This window comes from Bubalus kerabau, chromosome 1, assembly GCF_029407905.1.
Source record: "Bubalus kerabau isolate K-KA32 ecotype Philippines breed swamp buffalo chromosome 1, PCC_UOA_SB_1v2, whole genome shotgun sequence".
In the NCBI taxonomy this organism is placed as follows: domain Eukaryota; kingdom Metazoa; phylum Chordata; class Mammalia; order Artiodactyla; family Bovidae; genus Bubalus; species Bubalus kerabau.
The window spans coordinates 20252098-20276972 of NC_073624.1; the positions used below are offsets into that span (position 1 = coordinate 20252098).

At 38.5% G+C, this 24875-nt stretch overlaps 1 protein-coding gene across 1 annotated transcript; it reads right to left on the reverse strand.

Moving 5' to 3' along the window:
* Positions 1-5024: 5024 nt before the first annotated feature.
* On the reverse strand, positions 5025-13380 carry CLEC4D (C-type lectin domain family 4 member D). Its single transcript, XM_055566096.1, has 6 exons — positions 13185-13380; positions 11594-11686; positions 7872-7988; positions 7018-7169; positions 5866-5981; positions 5025-5362 (listed from the first exon to the last, which is right to left on the reverse strand). The coding sequence occupies exons 1-6, from the start codon at positions 13210-13212 to the stop codon at positions 5215-5217; spliced, it is 654 nt and encodes a 217-aa protein (XP_055422071.1). The 5' UTR covers positions 13213-13380; the 3' UTR covers positions 5025-5214.
* Between the last annotated feature and the right edge of the window lie 11495 nt (positions 13381-24875).

Consider the following 24875-nt stretch of genomic DNA (forward strand, 5'->3'; position numbering starts at 1 on the left):
AAATCTGTCTTCTTGATTTCATTCTTTTTTTTACCCCTTACCCAAGCATATTGCTTCATTGTGTTCTCCTCTATAATGAGTAGGAAACTTTTCAAGTCACAAACTTATTCCTTTCCAGCCAAAGGCATTTACTTCACCTACTTATTAATAGAAAGGCCATGCTAACCTTCAGCTCCAAAGAGACTATCATCCAGGGACTTCCTTGCTGGTCCAGTGGCTGGGACTTCACCTTCCAATGCAGAGGATGCATGTTCAATCCCTGGTCAGGGAGCGGGAATCCCATATGCCTCATGGCCTACCAACCAAGACATGAAAAGCAGGAGCAGTATAAATTATTCTAATTGAACAGTCAATTTCACACTTTCCTGTCTCAAGCCTGTCCATTTATTGCATAATAATCTATCAGTGGTCTTCCCTGGTAGCTCAGCTGCTAAAGAATCTACCAGAAAGAGACCCCAGTTCCATTCCTGGGTTGGCAAGTTCCCTGGAGAAGGGATAGGCCACCCACTCCAGTATTCTTAGGCTTCCCTGGTAGCTCAGATGGTAAAGAATCCACCTGCAAATGCAGGAGATGTAGCTTCAGTCTCTGGGTTGGGAAGATCCCCTGGAGGAGGGCATGGCAACCCACTCCAGTATTCTTGCCAGGACAGAGGGGCCTGGTGGGCCACAGTCCATGGGGTCATAAAGAGTCACACACGACTGAAAAACTAAGCACAGCACAGTTTAATACTGATACGGTTATTCAAGAATATGTAAATAACACAGCAGCTTTTATAAACATGTTTCTTGCACACAGCAGCATAATCGACCCTCAAAATCATACATTGGAATTAATGTATAATCATTGAATGGGAAAATTCAACTGAATAAATGAATATAATATATTAGCTTTCTTTACAAATGTTTATTTCTCATAGGCATGACAATCTGTGTTTTTGAAATCAATATGCCTTTAAAACAAAAGTCATTCAACCTGAAAGTAATTCAATAAATATATCTTCAACTTTCTAATTTCTTTTTTCATATCACAAACATCAAATGAGGAAACATTTTAAAATACGTGGAAATGTTTTTGTTCATTGCTTTTATACTTTAGATGGCTATAATAATTTTAAATTTTATTTTGATATTGAAAGACACATAAAAATATTAATGCATATATTTCACTATTTACAATTTAAGTTATGCAACTAACTCTGCCTTCAAAGTTTGGTGAAAAAAGAATTGTTTAGATTTTATTAGAGTAAAGATCATTAGAACCTAAATTATCAGAAAAATTCTTCTTTGAGAAGCAGATCATCCAATTGAAACTGTTTTTAAATATCATATTTTATAAATGGGGTTATATAAATACTTAGGCACCAGAAAACCCAAAAAGTAGCAAAAAATAAAGAGTAATCAGTCATTCATATTCCCAAGACCATGTTCTCCAATTAAACCACTGTTACAATTTAAATACTATTACCACTTGGGCTCCCAATTTTTTAAAAAAGAAAAATCACTTTACTACATCTTTTTAAAATGTTACCTATTTATTATTAAAATTTTTTCAGAGCAACAATTGTATAAAGATGAAAGTTTAAAAAAGAATTGAATTCCAAGTTGATATAGGTTAAGATCGATAGGAATCATGCAGCAGATGATGTATGAAATTTCAATTTAAATTTCTTTTAAAGTATGAAATTTAATTTTACTTAAATTTATCAAATAAAAAAATTGAAGTGAAATTAAAGAATTCTTGAAATTCAAGAATTTTATAGGCCTTATGCTGCTGCTGCTTAGTCGCTTCAGTTGTGTCTGACTCCATGAGACCCTGGACTGAAGCCTGCCAGGCTCCTCTGTGCATGGAATTCTCTAGGCAAGAGTACTGGAGTGGATTGCCATGCCCTCCTCCAGGTTAGAGGCCTTATAGATAACCACAAAAATTTTTTTCCTAAAGGGTCCCTAACAGAAAAATAATAAGGAATCACGTAAAATGTTCTTCTTGCTCTTTTCTTTTTTTAACTGGAGGATAATTGCTTTACAATGTTGTGTTAGTTTCTGCTGTACAATAACATGAATCAACTATATATATATCTTCCTTCTTGAGCCTCCGTCCCACTCCCACAGCCATCCCACTCCTCTAGGTTGTCACAAGAGTACCCAGCTGAGCTCCCTGTGCTACCCAGCAGCTTCCTACTAGATATCCACTTTACACATGGTAGTATAGATATGTCAATGCAAATCCCTGCTGTGTCTACAAGTTCCTTCTCTGTCTGCATCTCTATTCCTGCCCTGCAAATAGCTTCATCAGTACCATCCTTCTAGATTCCATATATATGTATTAAGATACAATATTTGTGTTTCTCTTACTGACTTAAGTCTCTCCTCTTGCTCTTTTGTTTCTTCCTCCTCTCAACCTGCTGTCCTCCTTTTCCTTTCTCAACAATATAGCCCCTAAATCATTCATTGGGTGAGATAGACTTAGGGAGCTTTTACATGTGCGCATGTGGATGCATGCAGGGAAACAAAACCATATATGGATATACATATAAGAAATCAGTAATCATAGTTAGGCTGAAGGGGTATTTAGAGGTTCAGAATGGAAGAGAGAGTCACCTTATATTTTTAATAATGTCTTTTACTGTTTGCCTTTTTAACACATATACATTACTTTTTCTAAGATAAAAATGTTTAGTTTTTTTTTTTTTAAGACTTTGTTGATGTGGACCTTTTTTTTTTTTAAGTCTTATTGAATTTGTTACAACATTGCTTCTGTTTCATGGTTTGGTTTTTTGGCCATGAGTCATGGGAGATCTTATCTCCCCAACCAGGGATCAAACCGGCACCTCCTGCATTGGAAGGTGAAGTCTTAACCAATGGACTGCAGGGAAGTCTCTAAAAAGTGCTTAGGTTTTTAAAATGTTTCAGACTTCTAGGACATTCTATCACAATGTTCTTAAGAAATTAGCATTTATTTTTATGAAATTACTATTAGCTGTTTTAAAGAAATTGTGAAGACTCTGTATAAATGGTGCCATGAGAGTTGAGAATTGACTGAAAGTGACCAAGGGTGGAAACAGGGAGATCAATCAGAAGGCCATTGTAATAATCCAGGTAAATAGATGTTTACTTAGTCTGGTGGAAGCCATGGAGAGAATGAAAATGATCCAAATTGGGAGAAAAAGATTAGGGTATAGATGTATAAAATCACAAAGAGGTCACATTTTATTGACTACTGAATCTTTAAATACAGTTTTATACAAATGAAGAATGGATAATATTAACTATATAAAGTCTATTTCAAGTTTTATAGATTAATGCTATGTAATTTGTGGCAAACACAAAGTCCCTTGATGCTATCTCAGTTAAAAGCATCAGCTTGAAACACAGACACGTAAAGACATACAGTCAATCATACACTAATATTCTGAACTTAGAAAACCACTAATTTCAGAATAAATACTGTCTTTTTAATATAGTAGTAAGGAAGATGAAAATGTTAGTTGCTCAGTCGTGTCCAATTCTTTGTGACCCCATGGACTGAAGCCCACCAGGCTCCTCTGTCCGTGAAATTTTCCAGGCAAGAATAGTGGAGTGGGTAGCCATTCCCTTCTCCAGGGGATCTTCCTGACCCAGGGATCGAATACAGGTACTCTGCATTGCAGGCAGATTCTTTACCACCTGAGCCACCAAGGAAGGTAGCTAAAAAGATGTCACTTGAAATTTTTTAGCTTGGATCCAGGAAACATCAGCAAAATAAAATGTTTTAGAAAGACCTCCATATTTTGTTGATGTTGGACATGACTGCTTCACAATTAAAGCTACATACATCACAAAAGCACAACTTCAGGTTGTTAAAGCCGTGACTTTTCTTGCTAGTTCTAACTGTAGCTTTATAGCTCTAAATAAACATGCTAACAATTTACATAAATGGATTGAAAATACGATTTTCTTCTGATTCTAATTAGAAATACAGAAACACTAATACAGTGTTACATGAATAATTAAGAACTATTATCTATCTGTTAGCCAAGAGGCCACAGCACCACCAGTAACTTTTCCGTAATACCAAAGGGAATACATCCCACCTACTATGAAAGCTAGCTCTGGGCCACAGTCTTGTTTGCGTCATAAACTAACCCTGTGAAGGTGAGCTCTTTGGCTTCCCAAAATGTTTGTTTCCTTAGCTATAGAATTAAAGGAGTGTGCTTAAGATGGCCTGCAAGGGACTTTTCCACTCAAAAAGAAATTGTCAGCTTGAGACTCCTCACTGTGGTAAGATTTTTAAAGTGGAGTAAATTTTTTAAAAGGTAAATGGATATTTTTTTCTTACTGGAAAATGAAATTCACTCAGTCATGTGTGACTCTTTTATAACCCCAGGCTCCTCTGTCCTTAGGATTCTCCAGGCAAAAATCCAGGCAAGAGTGATTAGCCGTTCCCTTCTCCAAGAGATCTTCCCAACCCAGGGATAGAACCCAGGTCTACAGCATTGCTGGCGGATTCTTTACCATCTGAGCCACCAGGGAAGCCCAAGAATACAGGAGTGGGTACCCTATCCCTTCTCCAGTGGATCTTCCCGACCCAGCAATCCAACCAGGATCTCCTGCACTGCAAGCAGATTCTTTACCAACTGAGCTACCAGGGAAGCCCTTTCTTCCCGGGCAAAACCATAATTATAACTATTCTATACTGTTCTTCAGAAAATATTCTGCTCATGGAATTTCAGTCTAATGACTGATACTATTAACCTGAAAACAAAGCATCAGACAATAAAAATGCTGCTTAAAAACTTTAGAGTTTGTGATATTTGGGGTAAAAAAAATGATACACCACTACCAATTGAAATATCCCACCTTTGAAATTTAAGTGCTAAGAATCATCAGAGCAGAGGAAATGGTGACTAAAGAGATTTCACCACTCAAGCTATTAAATATGTAATCAATACACACCAATTGAAAAGTAAATACCCTGCCTGAAATACTATTAAGAAAGCAAAGTTAATGAAAATTGATTCTCACAGAAAAATATGATTCTTTCCACCAAAACACTACACAAAAAAATACATTATCTTGAATGAATGAAACAAAAAAAATAAATAAATAAGACCATCATGACGGAAAATGTTCTATGACGGAAAATGTTTTCTCTGTTCCCACAATACATGTATGTTCTGCTTTAGTCGCATTATTTCTTATTTTGTGTCCTCATCACAAGGCCCCCTTCGTAGGTTTTTAGTTGAATGCAGTTCCAGTTATCTTGCAAATCCAACTTGTCTTATAGTCACAAGGAAAATCACTCCAGGCCCATTTGTCTTTGTCGTTAACAAGAACAACACATTTTTCTTTCTGATCATTGCTGGGTTCACGCTTGTGCCAGAATCTGAAATGAAAAAATATATATACACGTGTGTGTACATGTTGTGTGTGTATAGTAGAGGTCAGAGGACAAGGCAGAGAAAATGCCCCTAGTGAAACATTTACAGTTGCACTGTCCAACAGAATCAGAGCAATCGACTAGCATAGAGGTTCCTGAAAAGACAGTGCTCTGTTCTGAGTAGGCATTCTTATACTGGTATTGTTGTTGTTTAGTTGCTAAGTCATGTCTGACTCTTTTGCTACCCAAGGGACTGTAGCCCGCAAGTCTTCTCTGTCCATGGGACTTCCCAGGCAAGAATACTGGAGTGGGTTGCCATTTCCTTTTCCAGGGGATCTTCCCAACCTAGGGATTGAACCTGCCATCTCCTGAATTGATAGGTGGATTCTTTACCAATGGGTCACCAGGGAAGCCCTACACTGGTATAACCCATCCCAAAATGAATGTAGCTTGCTGTCTTCTTCCTACCTTTGCCTATAAAGCTATTTTACCCTACTTGGTATACTCACACCATCTGTGGGTTAAATGGTTTCTTGTCCACCCAATGCCACTGGCCGTCAAGGTTCTCACTCCTAAGTCCCAGGAAATATGAAAATCGTCTATCCAAAAATTGAGTGATAAAGTTCTGCGTAAAAATGTGAATTTTTATAAGTATATTTGCATTTATCAGTTGATAATTTTAGGAAAAGAAGAAAGAGGTCAAATAAACTACTAGTTAAACACAAAAGCATTGGTTATATGTTTTCAGATCCTGCCTCTGACATTTATGGTGTGATGTTAATAAGTGCTTTAATGTCACCAAACCCCAGTTTTCTCAGCTCCAAAAGGGACAACTCCACTACTTCAGAGGGTCACTGTGAAGACTGCATGAGATCAGCTTGCAAATTACTTAGCATAGTTCTTAATGGGATTGGATTTTTAGGAAATTTAATTTTTTAAATTACCTTCATTAATTGATTGCATATTTCATTAAATTACACTTATTTCAAAGAGTTGCTGAACCTATAGCTGCAAAGCCATGGAAACAAAGTCCTCCAGGAAACCATGTTAACCAAGAATGGAGTAGAATCTGAGTCTGGGTATATAATATATGGAAATACATTGCACAAGGAAATAAATTGCAGCTCAGAAATAACTTTACCTTGAGATTTCTTTTTTTAGAATAACAAACATACATCTGAATTATCTGTCCTATTCTTTATGCTGAGAAGATATTTCAGTCCTAATTAACCATTCATTTATTTACTTAATCATCAAACACTTAAGTGGGCCTAGCACTGCACAGGCCATTGGAGATACAAACGTGGGTAAAGCATGGCTGTAGCCCTCTGCACATGGAAGAGCTGGGGTAGTGAACACTGAACTAAGTGCCCTGGTCATAAAATGCACAAAATTCCGTGAAAGTATCTCCAGATTAGAACAAAAAGGATGGAGTTGGGAAGGTGGTCAGGGTAGTTTTCTTGAGAAAATATAACATGAGTCAGATCTGAGAAGACCAGAAGATGTTGGCCATGTGAAGCAAAATGCAAGAGGAAGAAAGTCTTTCCAGGCAGATGGGGGAGAGGAAGCAAAGGCACAGAGGTGGAGCAGAGCTGAGAAATTCCTCTCTCTGCAAGGAGATTCAAACCAGCAGAGAAACTGACATAAGCCTCTCAGCATACCTGCTCAGCCCCTGTGCTGATGGTGGCCAGGTGACCTCCCACCCCAGAGCAGTGGCTTTCACTCTGAGCCCATGTCTTGTTGTCATTAAAAGGAAAATAGCAGTTGGACTGGAAGGCTTTCCAGCCCACAGGACAGCAATTCCAGGTGCCCCCTCATGTGAAAATCAAAAGGAAAATTAGGTCCATGGGAGCATACCATATATAACAAATCATATAGTTATTTTACTACCTAATATCCAATTAACATTTAAGAGAATAATACCAGGATTACCACAATCATTCTGTCCCCCCTATAAAAAAAAAAAAAGATCCTGAAAATTACATTTCTAAATAGCTCCTAAACAAAAGTATCTGAATCATATAATGACCATGAGAAAATTACAAGGTTTTCTCTTAGAAGATGTGATCATTTTTCAACATCCCTACAGTTATTTACAACCATATTGAAAGAGTTCCTATAACAAAGCTTTTGGCAGGACATTTTATCTGAAGGAGGCAAAGAACCTGCTAAAATGCTCATGTAATGAGCCTTCACAGAATAAAAGAGATAAAGACACTTTGGCAAAGTTTACATATTCTAGGAGGGAGCAGTCCATATATATCTGAATCAAAAGAAAATGTTATGCTTTGGGTGCCAAAAACAGCTCATAAATGTTTTGTTCATATTCTCTGATTAGTTATTCAACTGCTCACAATCATGAAAATAATTCTACCTCAATTTACTGATGTCCGCTCTTGTGCCAGATTCTCATCTTGTGCTCTTTTCATCTCTCTCTTTATATAATAATGTAGAAATGATATGCTTTAAATCAGGCTATGAATTTTAATGGAAATAAGGAAGAAATTTCTTCGACTCTCTGTACCTTTCAGTTCTGGTTTCTCTCTGACACATGTCACCTTTGGGTGCTGCTTTGGGAGCCTGAAGAACCCTGTTGTTCCTTTCTTACAGGATAGAAAGTTGTGGTGAGTCACTGTGAAGGAGGGAAAAAAATCTTAGTTTCCTTCTCCTATATAACCACTTACTTTGGGGGCGTACTGCACTAAGTAAATTTTCTTTTACTGTAATAGTTAAGGTCCCCACCTTCTCTGTTCTTCCTACGCAGTTCCTTTGTTTCAGCTTCAGGTGAATTGGTTGAAAAGAATTGTTGAAAATTAATATTTTCATTATTATGGATGTTTGTTAAGACATTTCAGTTGTGTCTGACTCTTTGGGACCCTATGGACTGAAGCCCACCAGGCTCCTCTGTCTATGGGATTCTCCAGGCAAGAATACTGGAGTGGATTGCCATGCCCTCCTCCAGGAGATCTTCCTGACCCAGGATCTTCCTGAACCCTCATTTCTTATGTCTCCTCCATTGGCAGGTGCGTTCTTCACCACTAGGGTCACCTGGGAAGCCCTCAGTGTCCATTCTATGCTTTATGGGGGTAGTTTTGCAAACTTTAATGTCCATGTGCTTTTAAACATGTTTTTCTATCAATATTTGTGCTTAGAGTGGAGATTTTGGTGACCACTGGTATTCTTCTGCAAAGTCCTACAAGTCTTACACATTTATCTTTTCAGTATTTTCACTTTGAAATATAACCAAGTCTAACGAAGTGAAAAATATAAGTGTACAGTTTATCAAATTAATATAAAGTGAACATTCCAACAACCCAGCTCAAAAAATGCAACATTACCAAAGCCCCAGGTGACCTTCACAGCCCAAACACGAATCCCTCACTTTCTCTTAAAGGTAATCATGCCATGGCTTTTAAAGCAATCACTTTGTGTTTTGCTTCATGATTCTACCACTTCATAATCTATCACAAAACCATATAGATCAGATTTGCCTGCTTCTGAACTTAATATAAGTGAAATCATACTTTGGGTTCTGTCTTCTGCTCAGAGCTGTCTCTGAAATTTGTCTATGTTGTTTCATGCAACCATAACTCATCAGTTCTCATTGCTGAAAAGAGATCCATTATCTTAATGAACTAAAATGTATTTATCTTTTCTTCTTCTGGTAGATAATTGCCTTGTTTCCAGTGTTTGGCTAGTATGGGCTCTGCACCTCTGAGCATTTTTGACCATGTATCCTTAGAGAACACAAGCATGCATTTCTGTAAGGTCCATGCACACGTATGCAACTGCTGGTAATAGGTTATACCTATTGCCAACTATGGTTGGGGCAACCTTTTTCAAAGCAATTATACTGCTGTATGAAGTATAATCTGTATGCAGGTAAATAAGCAACAGTTAGAATCAGACATGGAACAACAGACTGGTTCAAATAGGGAAAGGAGTACATCAAGGCTGTATACTGTCACCCTGCTTATTTAACTTATATGCAGAGTACATCATGCAAAATACTGGACTGGATGAATCACAAGCTGGAATCAAGATGGCCAGGAGAAATATCAATAACCTCAGATATGTAGATGACATGACCCTTATGGCAGAAAGTGAAGAGGAACTAAAGAATCTCATGATGAAATTGAAAGAGGAGCATGAAAAAGCTGGCTTAAAACTTAACATTCAAAAAACAAAGATCATGGCATCTGGTCCCATCACTTCATGGCAAATAGATAGGGAAACAATGGAAACAATGAGAGACTTTATTTTTGGAGGATCTCAAATCACTACAGATGGTGACTGCAGCCCTGAAATTAAAAGACACTTGCTCCTTGGAAGAAAAGCTATGACCAACCTAGACAGCATATTAAAAAGCAGAGAAATTACTTTGCCAGCAAAGGTTTGTCTAATCAAAGTTATAGTTTTCCCAGTACTCATGCATGGATGTGAGAGTTGAACTATAAAGAAAGCTGAGCACTGAAGAATTGATGCCTTCGAACTGTGGTGTTGGAGAAAACTCTTGAGAGTCCCCTGGACTGCAAGGAGATCAAACAGTCAATCTTAAAGGGAATCAGTCCTGAATATTCATTGGAAGGACTGATGCTGAAACTGAAGCCCCAATACTTTGGCTACCTGATGGGAAGAACTGACTCCTTGGAAAAGACCCTGATGCTGGCAAAGACTGAAGTCAGGAGGAGCAGGGGATGACAGAGGATGAGATGGTTGGATGGCATTACCAACTCAATGGACATGAGTTTGAACAAGCTCTGGGAGTTGGTGATGGACAAGGAAGCCTGGTGTGCTGCAATCCATGGGGTCACAAAGAGCTGGACACAACTGAACCACCGAACTGAGTACTACTGTACACTCTCACCAGCAGAAATTCATTGAAGATCTAGTTGCTCTGCAGTATCATCAATACTTGATACTGCCAGACTTTAATTATTACCATCCCCAAGGTTCTTAGTGGTGTCTCATTGTGAGTTGAATTTGCATTTCTCTGAAAACTAATGAAGTTAGAAATATTTTGTATGTTTATCAGACATTTCATTTTTTTTCTTTTCTATTCTGCCTGTTCAGGACTTAGCCCATTTTTCTGTTGTAAGTATTTTTCCTATTGATTTGGAACAACGGTTTAAATATTCTATACTCTAATCCTTTATTAATTATATGCATTAAAACATATTTTCCTATGTTTTCTGTTGTCACTCAGTGTTATTTTTGTTGGGCAGTAATTCTTACTTTAACGTAGTATATTTTGGTGATAGTCTCTTTAATGGCTAGCACATTTTGTCATATTTAAGAAATCATTCTCTGTCTCAAGGTCAAGAATATATTCTCCATATTTTTTTCTAAAACATTAATTTGCTTTCATATTTTAATCAATTCTCCACCTTAGGTTGGTTTTTTAACATGATATGAGGCAGGAGAACAATTTCATTTTTGAATATGGATAATCAATCCTCTCTACTAATTGAATAGTAATTGAACAAAACTGTCCTCTCCATATAACTCTGCAATATCCCCTTCTGTTCACTTTTTAATTAATTTTCATTGGAGGATAGTTGATTTATTCCCTTCAGTTTTTTTTTTTTAATTCCCTTCAGTTTTATTTTGTTTGTTGTTATTTAGTCACTCAGTCCTGTCCAATTCTTTATGACCCCATAGACTGTATGTAGCCAGCCAGGCTGCTCTGTCCATGGGATTCTCCAGGCAAGAATACTGGAGTGGGTAGCCTGTTTTATATACAGTTCATAAATACAGATCTGTAACAAAGCTCTCAACATTCTTTCTCTATTTGTTTATTCTTGCGCCTATACTATATTACTTTATTTATAATAACTTCATACAATATCCTGATATCAGAAAGAAGTCTTCCAAATGTTCTTCTTTTCAAAGCCAGACTACAGTCCATCTGAAATTTGAGGGTTTTTTACTGGTTATTCTTTTCTAGAAAGATGCAGTCCTTGTTATCCTGGTCCAAAGTGAAGAATGATTTACGCAGTCTCCAACCTTCCCGTGTATAGGAACGGGTCTAAGTTTCATCGTTCATTTCCTGGCTCAAGGCTGCACCATCAAAAAACAGAAGGTCAAGTATGTAGCTCTGAATATTAAATCCAAGCCCTGAGGCCTTTCTGGATTGGTATGTTGGAGAAGGTCGTGATAACAAAAGGTTTAGGGCAACTTTCTGAAAGTTTTTCAAGTGAATAATTCAAGGAGCATTCCACTTTGCTAATAACTTACCCACACAATTCGCAATAAAACAGGCACTTAGAAGTGACATGAAAAAAATAGCAATGGTCCAAGGGATCAGCTGGGAATGCTGGCCTCTTTCTACTAAAACAAAAAGAAAGATGAATAGGTTATCTTCTTCTCAGCCACAAGAACTAAGGGAGCTAATGCCACCAAGGAGAAAGCTTAGAATGAGATCATCCAAAATATTTTAGACGTGGAAGAGAGCTTAAAGATTTCCCCTGAATAAATCAACTTTAGAGTTCACTGATAAACAAATAAATTAATTAAATATATTTTCAAATAAAATGTATTTCTTTGGGGTTTTTTGGGGGGATTAGGAACATGCTTTTTATTAACCAGACTCAAAACCCCCAAATCTTTAAAAATTGATAGTTGTAGTACATAAAAACCAGAGCTCCTTTATAAACAAATAATGTTAAAATACAAGGAACACATGGAAGAAAAATCTTGTCACAATGCTAATATCCAGGCTGTATAAAGAATTTCTAAAACCAATTTGAAAACTGAGCAAAAATTTGAGCAGAAAATTTGCTGAAAGTATTTCAAAAATCCATTAAACAAATTAACAAACAGCATGCTCAATCAGAGACATGTAAACCAAAATATTATGGCATGGTTTTGTCATATATCAAATTTTTTAAAGTAAATTGAGAATATGTAGTGTGGCAAGGCCTACAGGAAATAAACACTCAGTGAGAAAATAAATGTCACTACTGAACTATAAGCTGGAAAGCCTTTTAGACAGATAAAGTTAGGAACACTTATCAAATTTTAAATGCATTGCATTTGCCACAATTTAAATTCTAGCACTCAAACCTATAGAAGCAATTAAACTTATTTCTATAAAATGATATTCACTGCAGTAATTTTGGAAATAGAAAAAAAAACCCTTGAAACCTAATACTTGTATGCTTGTCATCAAAAGCAGACACAATAAATTATGGTGAATTCATATGATGAAATTCTATAGAGCAATTAAAATAATCATGTATACATGTATGTATTAACATAAAGAAGTCTCCAAAACATATTGCTACATAAAAATGTGATTGTTGGTACCATTGTACATCATGACCCCATTAAAATTTGGGTGGAGTGATGAGATGAAATGAAACATTATTTTCAAAATTATATATTTCTGCATTCATTCTATATATTTCTCAAGTGTTTTTTAATGTTCTTACAGTACAAACCCATTTATGTGTCACTTGAGTAGAACTTGAGTATAAAAAGAAGTAAAGTCAGAACCTCAGGTTCACTGCTGTCCCAGCCAGTGTGTTTTCTGTCTCGTCTCTTTTTTTCCTTTAAACAATTTTCCCAAATTACTCTCTTTCATCTTATTTTTTTATATATTTGGTGTTCTCTCTTGTCCCTGTATACATTTTATAAAGAAGTTTCTAATACCCCACATGTTTGAATCTATGTCCCCCCTCTTCACCAAAATCATTTTCACTTTCTTCAACTTCCTCCCCATCACCATCTTCAATCTTAATAACTACAACTATCATCAATTCATATTTTAAAATCTTAGTCATAATTAAATATGCTTCTTTAAAACTGAAAGGAAACAAATACTCACGTTTATTTAGTGGTTCTTCTTGCCCCATTGTATGTTAAATCTCTTGTGGTTCAGCGATGGAGAGAACCAGCAGCCTCAGCAACCTCTTAAATTTTTTCCCCACAGTTTATTCTGTGGATAAAGAAATATATTCAGAAATTCTTGAGATTGAACATTAATCTTGCCTATTCTGCTAAGATTAGAAAGCTCTCGATATTAAAGACAGCTCAAAAGAAGAAGTCTTTCCAAACACGGGAGTGTCCTTTGATTCACTCTAGGATGGAGCAAAGAAAAAGGAAATTGAGAAAGCCACACTCAAAAACAGTAGAAATTTTCATAAGGTCACTACGCCAGTGTGTCATGTACGATTTCTTAATTTATTTTTACTTGTTCAAGCAAAAAATGTAGCCATGCCCTAAAAGAATCACAACTTCACCTAATCAAAAGAAGAATAAACATTTCCTCAGGTTTCTTTTCCTGTATATGTTTTCAAAGGTAGTTGTGTGCATGAGCTAAACTCTGCCTTGGATATTTGTCTGAACTAAGTTGCATGCAAGATGGTAAAAGGTAATGTGAACAATGAGCAAAAGTTTTTCATCTGCACAGCGTATGTATGTAAAGACAAAATACTTTTGTTGTAGAGTTTAGAAAAAGGTGGTGGAGCTGTTGATTAAATTCCCAAGTACTCCAATAAGGGAAATTAAGCTTCTTTGCCCTAATAGGGCAAAGAAGAGGAAATGAGAAATTCTGTGGTAAAGAACACAATCTTCAGCACAGGTGAAATGTACTAAACTTTGTTAACTTGCAAAGACTCCAAAACCAAGCTTAAATAACTTTCTTTTTTTTAATGTATTAATTGATTTTTTTTTTTTTGGAGACTAATTACTTACAATATTGTATTGGTTTTGCCATACATTGTTCAGTAGCTCAGTCATGTCCAACTCTTTGCGACCCCATGGACTGCAGCACACTAGGCTTCCCTGTCCTTCACCATCTTCTGGAGTTTGCTAAAACTCATGTCCAGTGAGTCGGTGATGCCATCCAAATATCTCATCCTCTATCCTCCTGCCTTGAATCTTTCCCAGCATCAGGGTCTTTTCTAAGGAGTCAGCTCTTTGCATCAAGTGGTCAAAGTACTGGAGCTTCAGCTTCAGCATCAGTCTTTCCAATGAATATTCAGGATTGATTTCCTTTAGGATTGACTGTTTTATCTCCTTGAAGTCCAAGGGACTCTCAAAAGTCTTCTCCAAAAAGACAATCTCTTTAACAAGTGGTGCTGGGAAAGCTGGTCAACCACTAGTAAAAGAATGAAACTAGAAGACTTTCTAACACCATACACAAAAATAAACTCAAAATGGATTAAAGATCTAAACATAAGACTAGAAACTATAAAACTCCTGAGGAAAACATAGGCAGAACACCCTCTGACATAAATCACAGCAGGATCCTCTATGATCCACCTCCCAGAGTAATGGAAATAAAAGCAAAAATAAACAAATGGGACCTAATTAAACTTAAAACCTTTTGCACAACGAAGGAAACTATAAGCAAGTTGAAAAGACAGCCTTCAGAATGGGAGAAAATAATAGCAAATGAAGCAACTGACAAAGAATTAATCTCTAAAATATACCAGCAGCTTCTGCAGCTCAATTCAAGAAAAATAAATGACCCAATCAAAAAATGGGCCAAAGAACTAGACAGACATTTCTCCAAAGAAGACATACAGATGGCTAAAAAACACATGAAAAGATGCTCAACATCACTCATTATCAAAGAAATGCAAATCAAAACCACAATGAGGTACCATCTCACACCAGTCAGAATGGCTGCTATACAGAAGTCTACAAACAATAAATTCTGGAGAGGCTGTGGAGAAAAAGGAACCCTCTTACCCTGTTGGTGGGAATACAAACTAGTACAGCCACTATGGAAAACGGTGTGGAGATTCCCTAAAAAACTGGAAATAGAACTGCCATATGACCCAGCAATCCCACTGCTGGGCATACACACTGAGGAAACCAGAATTGAAAGAGACACGTGTACCCCAATGTTCATCGCAGCACTGTTTATAATAGCCAGGACATGGAAGCAACCTAGATGTCCATCAGCAGATGAATGGATAAGAAAGCTGTGGTACATACACACAATGGAGTATTACTCAGCCATTAAAAAGAATGAATTTCAATCAGTTCTAATGAGGTGGATGAAACTGGAGCCTATTATACAGAGTGAAGTAAGTCAGAAAGAAAAACACCAATACAGTATGCTGCTGCTAAGTCGCTTCAGTCGTGTCTGACTCTGTGCGGACCCCATAGACAGCAGCCCACCAGGCTCCTCTGTCCCTGGGATTCTCCAGGCAAGAATATTGGAGTGGGTTGCCATTTCCCTCTCCAATGCATGCATCCATGTTGTCACTTAAGTCGTGTCTGACTCTGTGAAACCCCATGGACTGTAGCCTACCAGGTTCCTCCATCCATGGGATTTTCCAGGCAAGAGTACTGGAGTGGGTTGCCATTTCCTTCTCCACCAATACAGAATACGCATATATATGGAATTTAGGAAGATGGTAACAATGACCCTATATGCGAGACAGCAAAAGAGACACAGATGTAAAGAACAGTCTTTTGGACTCTGTTGAAGAAGGCGAGGGTGAGATGATTTGAGAGAATAGCATTGAAACAATATTATCATATGTGAAACAGATCGCCAACCCAGGTTCGATGCATGAGACAGGGTACTCAGGGCCATTGCACGGTGATGACCCTGAGGGATGGGATGGGGAGGGAGGTGGGAGGGGGGCTCAGGATGGGGAACATATGTACGCCCATGGCTGATTCATGTCGATGTATGGCAAAACCCACTACAATATTGTAAAGTAATTAGTCCCCAATTAAAATAAATTAATTAATTAAAAAAAATCTTCTCCAACACCCCAGTTCAAAAGCATCAATTCTTCAGCACTCAGCCTTCTTTATGGTCCAACTCTCACATCCATACATGACTACTGGAAAAATGATAGCTTTGACTATATGGACGTTTGTTGGCAAAGTAATGTCTCTGCTTTGGCAACTGCGTGGTGCAGGAGCAGCTGAGAGGAGCTACCCCAGTTCAAGGTAAGGAGCAGTGGCTGCACTTTGCTGGAGCAGCCATGAAGAGATATCCCACCTCCAAGGTAAGAGAAACCCAAGTAAGACGATAGGCGCTGAGAGAGGGCATCAGAGGAAAGAAAGACTGAAACCACAATCACAGACAACTGGCCAATCTGATCACACGGACCACAGCTTGTCTAACTCAATGAAACTAAGCCGTGCCATGTGGGGCCACCCAAGATGGCCGGGTCATGGTGGAGAGGTCTGACAGAATGTGGTCCAAGGGGGAAGGGAATGGCAAACCATTCAGTATTCTTACCTTGAGAACCCCATGAACAGTTTAAAAAGGCAAAAAGATGGGACACTGAAAGATGAACTCCACCAGTTGGTGGGTGCTCAATATGCTACTGGAGATCAGTGGAGAAATAACTGCAGAAAGAATAAAGGGACGGAACCAAAGCAAAACAACACTAAGTTGTGGATGTGACTGGTGATAGAAGAAAGGTCCAATACTGTAAAGAGCAATATTGCATAGGAACCTGGAATGTTAGGTCCATGAATCAAGATAAATTGGAAGTGGTGAAAACAGGAGATGGTAAGAGTGAACATTGACATTCTAAGAATCGGCAAACTAAGATGGACTGGAATGGGTGAATTTAACTCAGATGGCCATTATATCTACTACTGTGGGCAAGAATCCCTTAGAAGAAATGGAGTAGCCATCATAGTCAACAAAAGAGTCTGAAATGCAGTACTTGGATGCAATCTCAAAATGACAGAATGATCTCCTTTCGTTTCTAAGGCAAACCATTCAATATCACGGTGATCCAAGTCTATGCCCCGACCAGTAATGCTGAAGAAGCTGAAGTTGAATGGTTCTATGAAGACCTACAAGACCTTTTAGAACTAACACCCCAAAAACATGTCCTTTTCATTATAGGGTACTGGAATGCAAAAGTAGGAAGTCAAGAAATAACTGGAGTAACAGGCAAATTTGACCTTGGAGCACAGAATGAAGCAGGGCAAAGGCTAACAGAGTTTTGCCAAGAGAACACACTGGTCATAGCAACACCCTCTTCCAACAACACAAGAGAAGACCCCATACATAGACATTACCAGGTGGTCAACACTGAAATCAGATTGATTATATTATTTGCAACCAAAGATGGAGACACTCTATACAGTCAGCAAAAACAAGACCAGGAGCTGACTGTGGCTCAGATCATGAACTCCTCATTGCCAAATTCAGACTTAAACTGAAAACAGTGGGGAAAACCACTACACCATTCAGGTATGACCTAAATCAAATTCCTTATGATTATACAGTGGAAGTGAGAAATAGATTTAAGGGACTAGATCTGATAGACAGAGTGCCTGATGAACTATGGATGGAGGTTCGTGACACTGTACAGGAGACAGGGATCGAGACCATGCCCAAGAAAAAGAAATGCAAAAAAGCAAAATGGCTGTCTGGGGAGACCTTACAAATAGCTGTGAAAAGAAGAGAATCAAAAAGGAAAGGAGAAAAGGAAAGATATACCCATTTGAATGCAGAGTTCCAAAGAATAGCAAGAAGGCTTCCTCAGCGATCAATGCGAAGAAATAGAGGAAAACAACAGAAGGGGAAAGACTAGAGATCTCTTCAAGAAAATTAGAGATACCAAGGGAACATTTGATGCAAAGATGGGCTCGATAAAGGACAGAAACAGTATGGACCTAACAGAAGCAGAAGATATTAAGAAGAGGTGGCAAGGATACACAGAACTGTACAAAAAAGATCTTCACGACCCAGATAATCACGATGGTGTGATCACTCACCTAGAGCCAGACATGCTGGAATGTGAAGTCAAGTGGGCCTTAGGAAGCATCACAACGAACAAAGCCAGTGGAAGTGATGGAATTCCAGTTGAGCTATTTCAAATCCTAAAAGATGATGCTGTGAAAGTCCTGCACTCAATACGCCAGCAAATTTGGAAAACAGCAATGGCTACAGGGCTGGAAAAGGTCAGTTTTCATGCCAATCCCAAAGAAAGTTAATGCCAAAGAATGCTCAAACTACTGCACAATTGCACTCATCTCACACGCTAGTAAAGTAATGGTCAAAATTCTCCATGGCAGGCTTCAGCAATACGTGAACTGTGAAATTCCAGATGTTCAAGCTGGTTTTAGAAAAGTCAAAGGAACCAGAGATCAAATTGCCAACATCCACTGGATCATTGAAAAAGCAAGAGAGTTCCAGAAAAACATCTATTTCTGCTTTATTGACTATGCCAAAGCCTTTGACTGTGGGGATCACAATAAACTGTGGAAAATTCTGAAAGTGATGGGAATACCAGACCACCTGACTTGCCTCTTGAGAAACCTGTGTGCAGGTCAGGACAACAGTTAGAACTGAACATGGAACAACAGACTGGTTCCAAATAGGGAAAGGAGTACATCAAGGCTGTATATTGTCACCCTGCTTATTTAACTTATATGCAGAGTACATCATGAGAAACACTGGGCCGAGTGAAGCGCAAGCTGGAGTCAAGATTGCCAGGAGGAATATCAATAACCTCAGATATGCAGGTGACACCACCCTTATGGCAGAAAGTGAAGAGGAACTAAAGAGCCTCTTGATGAAAGTGAAAGAGGAGAGTAAACAAGTTGGCTTAAAGCTCAACATTCAGAAAACTAAGGTCATGGTATCTGGTCTCATCAGTTCAGTTCAGTTCAGTTCAGTTGCTCAGTCATGTCCAACTCTGTGCAACCCTATGAACCACAGTATGCCAGGCCTCCCTGTCCATCACCAACTCCCAGAGTTTACCCAAACTCATGTCATTTGAGTCGGTGATGCCATCTAATCATCTCATCCACTGTTGTCTCCTTCTCCTCCTGCCTTCAATCTTTCCCAACGTCAGAGTCTTTTCCAATGAGTCAGCTCTTTGCATCATGTGGCCAAAATACTGGAGTTTCAGCTTTAACATCAGTCATTCCAATGAATATCCAGGACCGATTTCCCTTAGGATGGACTCATTGGATCTCCTTGCAGTTCAAGGAAATCACTTCCTGGCAAATAGATGGGGAAACAGTGGAAACAGTGCCTGACTTTATTTTGGGGGGCTCCAAAATCACTGCAGATGGTGATTGCAGACATGAAATTAAGACACTTACTCCTTGGAAGGAAAGTTATGACCAACCTAGACAGCATATTAAAAAGCAGAGACATTACTTTGTCAACAAACATCTGTGTAGTCAAGGCTATGGTTTTTCCAGTAGTCATGTATAGATGTGAGAGTTGGACCATTAAGAAAGCTGAGCGCTGAAGAACTGATGCTTTGAACTGTGGTGTTGGAGAAGACTCCTGAGAGTCCCTTGGACTGCAAGGAGATCCATCCAGTTCATCTTACACAAGATCAGTCCTGGGTGTTCATTGGAGGGACTGGTGTTGAAGTTGAAACTCCAGTATTTTGGCCACATGATGCGAAGAGGTGACTCATGGGAAAAGACCCTGATGTTGGGAAAGATTGAAGGCAGGAGGAGAAGGGGACGACAGAGGATGAGATGGTTAGATGGCATCACCGACTCAGTGGACATGAGTTTGGGTAAACTCCAGGAGTTGCTGATGGACAGGGAGGCCTGGCGTGCTGTGGTTCATGGGGTTAGAAAGAGTCAAACATGACTGAGCAGCTGAACTGAAATAGGTCGGTCACAGCTTTTCTTCCAAGGAGCAAGAGTCTTAATTTCATGGCTGCAGTCACCATCTGCAGTGATTTTGGAGCCCCCCAAAATAAAGTCTCTCACTGTTTCCATTGTTTCCCTATGTCCCATGAAGTGATGGGACCAGATGCCATAATCTTATTTTTCTGAATGTTGAGCTTTAAGTCAAATTTTTCACTCTCCTCTTTCAATTTCATCAAGGGGCTCTTTAGTTTTTCTTCACTTTTTGCCATAAGGGTGGTGTCACCTGCATATCTGAGGTTACTGATATTTCTCCTGGCAATCTTGATTCCAGCTTGTGCTTCATCCAGCCTGGCATTTTACATGATGTCCTCTGCATATAAGTTAAATAAGCAGGATGACAATACACACCTTGATGTACTCCTTTCCCTATTTGGAACCAGTCTGTTGTTTCATGTCCAGTTATAACTATTGCTTCTTGACCTGCATATAGGTTTCTCAGGAGGCAGGTAAGGTGGTCTGATATTCCCATCTCTTAAAGAATTTTCCAGTTTGTTGTGATACACACAATCAAAAGCTTTAGCATAGTCAAGAAGCAGAAGCAAATGTTTTTCTGCAATTCTCTTGCTTTTTCTATGATCCATTGAAGGTTGGCAATTTGATCTCTGATTCCTCTGCCTTTTCTAAATCCAACTTGAACATTTGGAAGCTCTTGGTTCACGTGCTGTTGAAGCCTCGCTTGGAGAATTTTGAGCATTATTTTGCTAGCGTGTGAAATGAGTGCAATTGCACAGTAGTTTGAACATTCTTTGGTATTGGAAAGAAAATTGACCTTTTCCAGTCTTCTGGCCACTACTGAGTTTTCCAAATTTGTTGGCATATTGAGCCTAACACTATTTTTTTTTATTTTATTTAACTTTACAATATTGTATTGGTTTTGCCATATATCAAAATGAATCTGCCACAGGTATACATGTGTTCCCCATCCTGAACCTTCCTCTCTCCTCCTTCCCTATACCATCCCTCTGGGTCATCCCAGTGCACCAGCCCCAAGCATCCAGTATCGTGCATCGAACCTGGACTAGCGACTCATTTCATATATGATATTATACATATTTTAATGCCAGTCTCCCAAATCATCCCACCCTCTCCCTCTCTCTCTCACACAGAGTCCAAAAGACTGTTCTATATATCAGTGTCTCTTTTGCTGTCTCGTATACAGGGTTATTGTTACCATCTTTCTAAATTCCATATATATGCGTTAGTATACTGTATTGGTGTTTTTCTTTTTGGCTTACTTCACTCTGTATAATAGGCTCCAGTTTCATCCACCTCATTAGAACTGATTGAAATTCATTTTTTTTAATGGCTGAGTAATACTCCATTGTGTATATGTACCATAGCTTTCTTATCCATTCATATGCTGATGGACATCTAGGTTGCTTCCATGTCCTGGCTATTATAAACAGTGCTGCGATGAACATTGGGGTACACGTGTCTCTTTCAATTCTGGTTTCCTCAGTGTGTATGCCCAGCAGTGGGATTGCTGGATCATAAGGCAGTTCTATTTCCAGTTTTTTAAGGAATCTCCACACTGTTCTCCATAGTGGCTGTACTAGTTTGCATTCCCACCAACAGTGTAAGAGGGTTCCCTTTTCTCCACACCCTCTCCAGCATTTATTGCTTGTAGACTTTTGGATGAAAAGATGCTCAACATCACTCATTATCAGAGAAATGCAAATCAAAACCACTATGAGGTACCATTTCACGCCAGTCAGAATGGCTGCGATCCAAGAGCCTAATACTTTAACAGCATCATCTTTTAGGATTTGAAATAGCTCAGCTGGAATTCCATCACCTCCACTAGCTTTTTCATAGTGATGCTTACTAAAGCCCACTTGACTTTGCACGCCAAGATGTCTGGCTCTAGGTGAGTGGCCACACCATCGTCGTTATCTGGGTCATGAAGATCTTTTTTGTACAGTTCTTCTGTGTATTCTTGCCACCTCTTCTTGATATCTTCTGCTTCTGTTAGGTCCCTTCCATTTCTGTCCTTTATTGTGCCCATCTTTGCATAAATTGTCCCTTGGTGTCTCTAATTTTCTTGAAGAGATCTCTAGGCTTTCCCCTTCTATTGTTTTCCTGTTTCTTTGTATTGTTCACTGAGGAAGGCTTTCTTATCTCTCCTTGCTATTCTTTGGAACTCTGCGTTCAAATGCTTATATCTTTCGTTTTCTCCTTTGCCTTTCACTTCTCTTCTTTTCTCAGCTACTTGTAAGGTGTCCTCAAACAACCATTTGCCTTTTTGCATTTTTTTTTCTTGGGGATGGTCTTGATCACCACCTCCTGTACAATGTTACGAACCTCCATCCATAGTTCTTCAGGCACTCTATCATATCTAATCCTTTGAATCTATTTCTCACTTTCACTATATAATCATAAGGGATTTGATTTAGGTCATACCTGACTGGCCTAGTGGTTTTCCCTACTTTCTTCATTTAAGTCTGAATTTGGTAATAAGGATTTATTATCCTTAAGTTAATTAATAACAAGGATAGATAAATAGATATTAAAATAGTTATATATATATACATAATTTACTTATATTATGACGATAAATTAGAAATATTTGAATGTATAAAAATTTATTAATTTATAATGATACAAAAGGAAGAAATTTATATTTCCAATATAAAATGTGAATATATATTATAAGACTTGCTTATTTTTAAAAAAACTTTTTATTTTGTACTGGGTTATAGCCAGTTAACAAACATGTTGTGATAGTTTCAAGTGAACACCAAAGGGACTCAGCCACATATATACATGTATCCACTCTCCCCCAAACTCTCCCCTCCCAGCCGGGCTGCCATATAACATTGAGCAGAGTTTCCTGCACTGTAGAAACTCCTTGGTGGTTGTCCACTTTAAATATAGCAGTGTATACATGTCCATCCCAAACTCCCTAACCATCCCTTTCCCTCAAGCCTTGTTTATTTTTAACTGACTTTGGAAAACAAATGTATTATTATGATATGTACATTAATATTTGTCTTTTCTTCTTTCAGTAAGAGTATATGCATTTCCAAGCATAGGTATTTCCTTGTTCTGTTTTGTAGAACTAAATAATAGATACAGAAATGGTAAGACAAGTAATTCTGGAGGAAAATTTCTGGAGCAAAAACAGGAATGACTAATGTGCAATAGTTGCTACATCTGAAAAACCAAGCAGAAAGAGAAGCCAGGAGTTCATACAAAGTAACTGAATAGGGGATTTCCATAGCAGTAAGTAAGCCTGGTTCGGAGAAGGCAATGACAACCCACTCCAGTACTCTTGCCTGGAAAATCCCATGGACAGAGAGGCCTGGTGGGCTGCAGTCCATGGGGTCGCTAGGAGTCGGACACGACTGAGCGACTTCACTTTCACTTTTCACTTTCATGCATTGGAAAAGGAAATGGCAACCCACTCCAGTGTTCTTGCCTGGAGAATCCCAGGGACGGTGGAGCCTGGTGGGCTGCCGTCTATGGGGTTGCACAGAGTCGGAGACGACTGAAGCGACTTAGCAGCAGCAGCAAGTAAGCCTGGTTAGGACTCCAGGCTTCCATTGCAGGGGGCACAGGTTCAACCCTTGGTATGAGAATTAAGATCCCACATACCCGTGGGGTAGGTCCAAAAATAAAAAATAGAAAGATAACTCGCAATGTGCTACAAAGTTACAAATTAGTCAAACATTCTAAGACAAAGAGCTAACAAGAAAGACTCCCTTATACTCTAGAAAATAAGACCCTAACATCAAATGACAGACTTTGAAAATATAAGAAATACATGGCTTTGGAATAACGCTGACAGATGAAGTCAATGAGTTATGTAGCATTTAGCCAGTAAGATGGTAGTATATGTATTATATTTCTGGAAGAAATGTCTGGTTGCAAAAAAACAAAAAGAAAAAATGTGAAAAGTACAAGATCAAAATAGACTGATATCATGAGTGAAATTTAAGAATAAAACAGCTATCAGATTCTGGTTCAAGACAGTGTTATAAGAGGTTCCTTAACACACTTCCTTCCATGGACACACCAATCTACAGCTACACATGCAATAACTCCCTCTGAAAGAAATCTAGAAACAAGCTGAGTGACTCCTGCATATCAAGCAAACATTAAAAAAAAAAAACATCAAAATGGGTAGGACCATGGTTGACATATGGTCAGTCTCTAAGGAAAACAAAATCTGGAGTCGTGATTCAGCAGGAGAATGTTCACACCTTGGTCAGACTTGAAATCAGACAAGTAATAGCACTGAGAGCCTTGATAACGCATGTGTGTAGGTACAGAGAACTGCCAAAGGAATGGCTTGAAAAAAGGATAGGTACAAGTAAAGATCACTTCAGTCGTGTCTGACTCTGCAACCCTATGGACCGTAGCCTGCCACTCCTCTGTTCATGAGATTTTCCAGGCATGAATACTGGAGTGGGTTGCCATGTGTTCCTTCAAGGGATCTTCCTGACCCATGCATGATCAAACCCATGTCTCCTGCATCTCCTCCACTGGCAGATGGGTTCTTTACCATTAGCACTACCTGGGAAGCCCTAGAAAGGATAGGATTGTGGGTCAATTGAATAGTTTTCAGCACAGGGTCCAAAATTCAGCAAGAAACCAGAGCCAGACTCATGGGCACAAAGCCTGAGTCAGAAACCTAATCATATTAAATGGATGAAAAATGAGTGTATTGGAAAGGGTCTTATGATCATAAGATAAAGATTTTAAAAAGTCATAGACATTGCAAGTTAACTTATACTGTAGATATCAGGCTTTTTTGCAGCAAAATTGATTTCAACCCTACAAATCAGAGAATCCGGTGTCCTTTATGATTTCTCAAGTCATCTCAAAAGCTGAGAAATACTGAGTCTGTAGGACGTTGACGTTGGCAAATAAAAACTGGAAAAGGCTGAAGAGAGGAGTG

Bases quoted from the DNA above. Each gene is read 5' to 3' on its own strand.
- CLEC4D (XM_055566096.1), bottom strand. From the start codon at position 13,212: ATGGGGCAAGAAGAACCACTAAATAAAC. The intron at 11,687-13,184 runs GTGAGTATTTGT...TTTTTGTTTTAG, and splicing joins AGAAGAACCACTAAATAAAC to TAGAAAGAGGCCAGCATTCC. The intron at 5,363-5,865 runs GTGAGTATACCA...TTTTCATTTCAG, and splicing joins CCATTTAACCCACAGATGGT to ATTCTGGCACAAGCGTGAAC.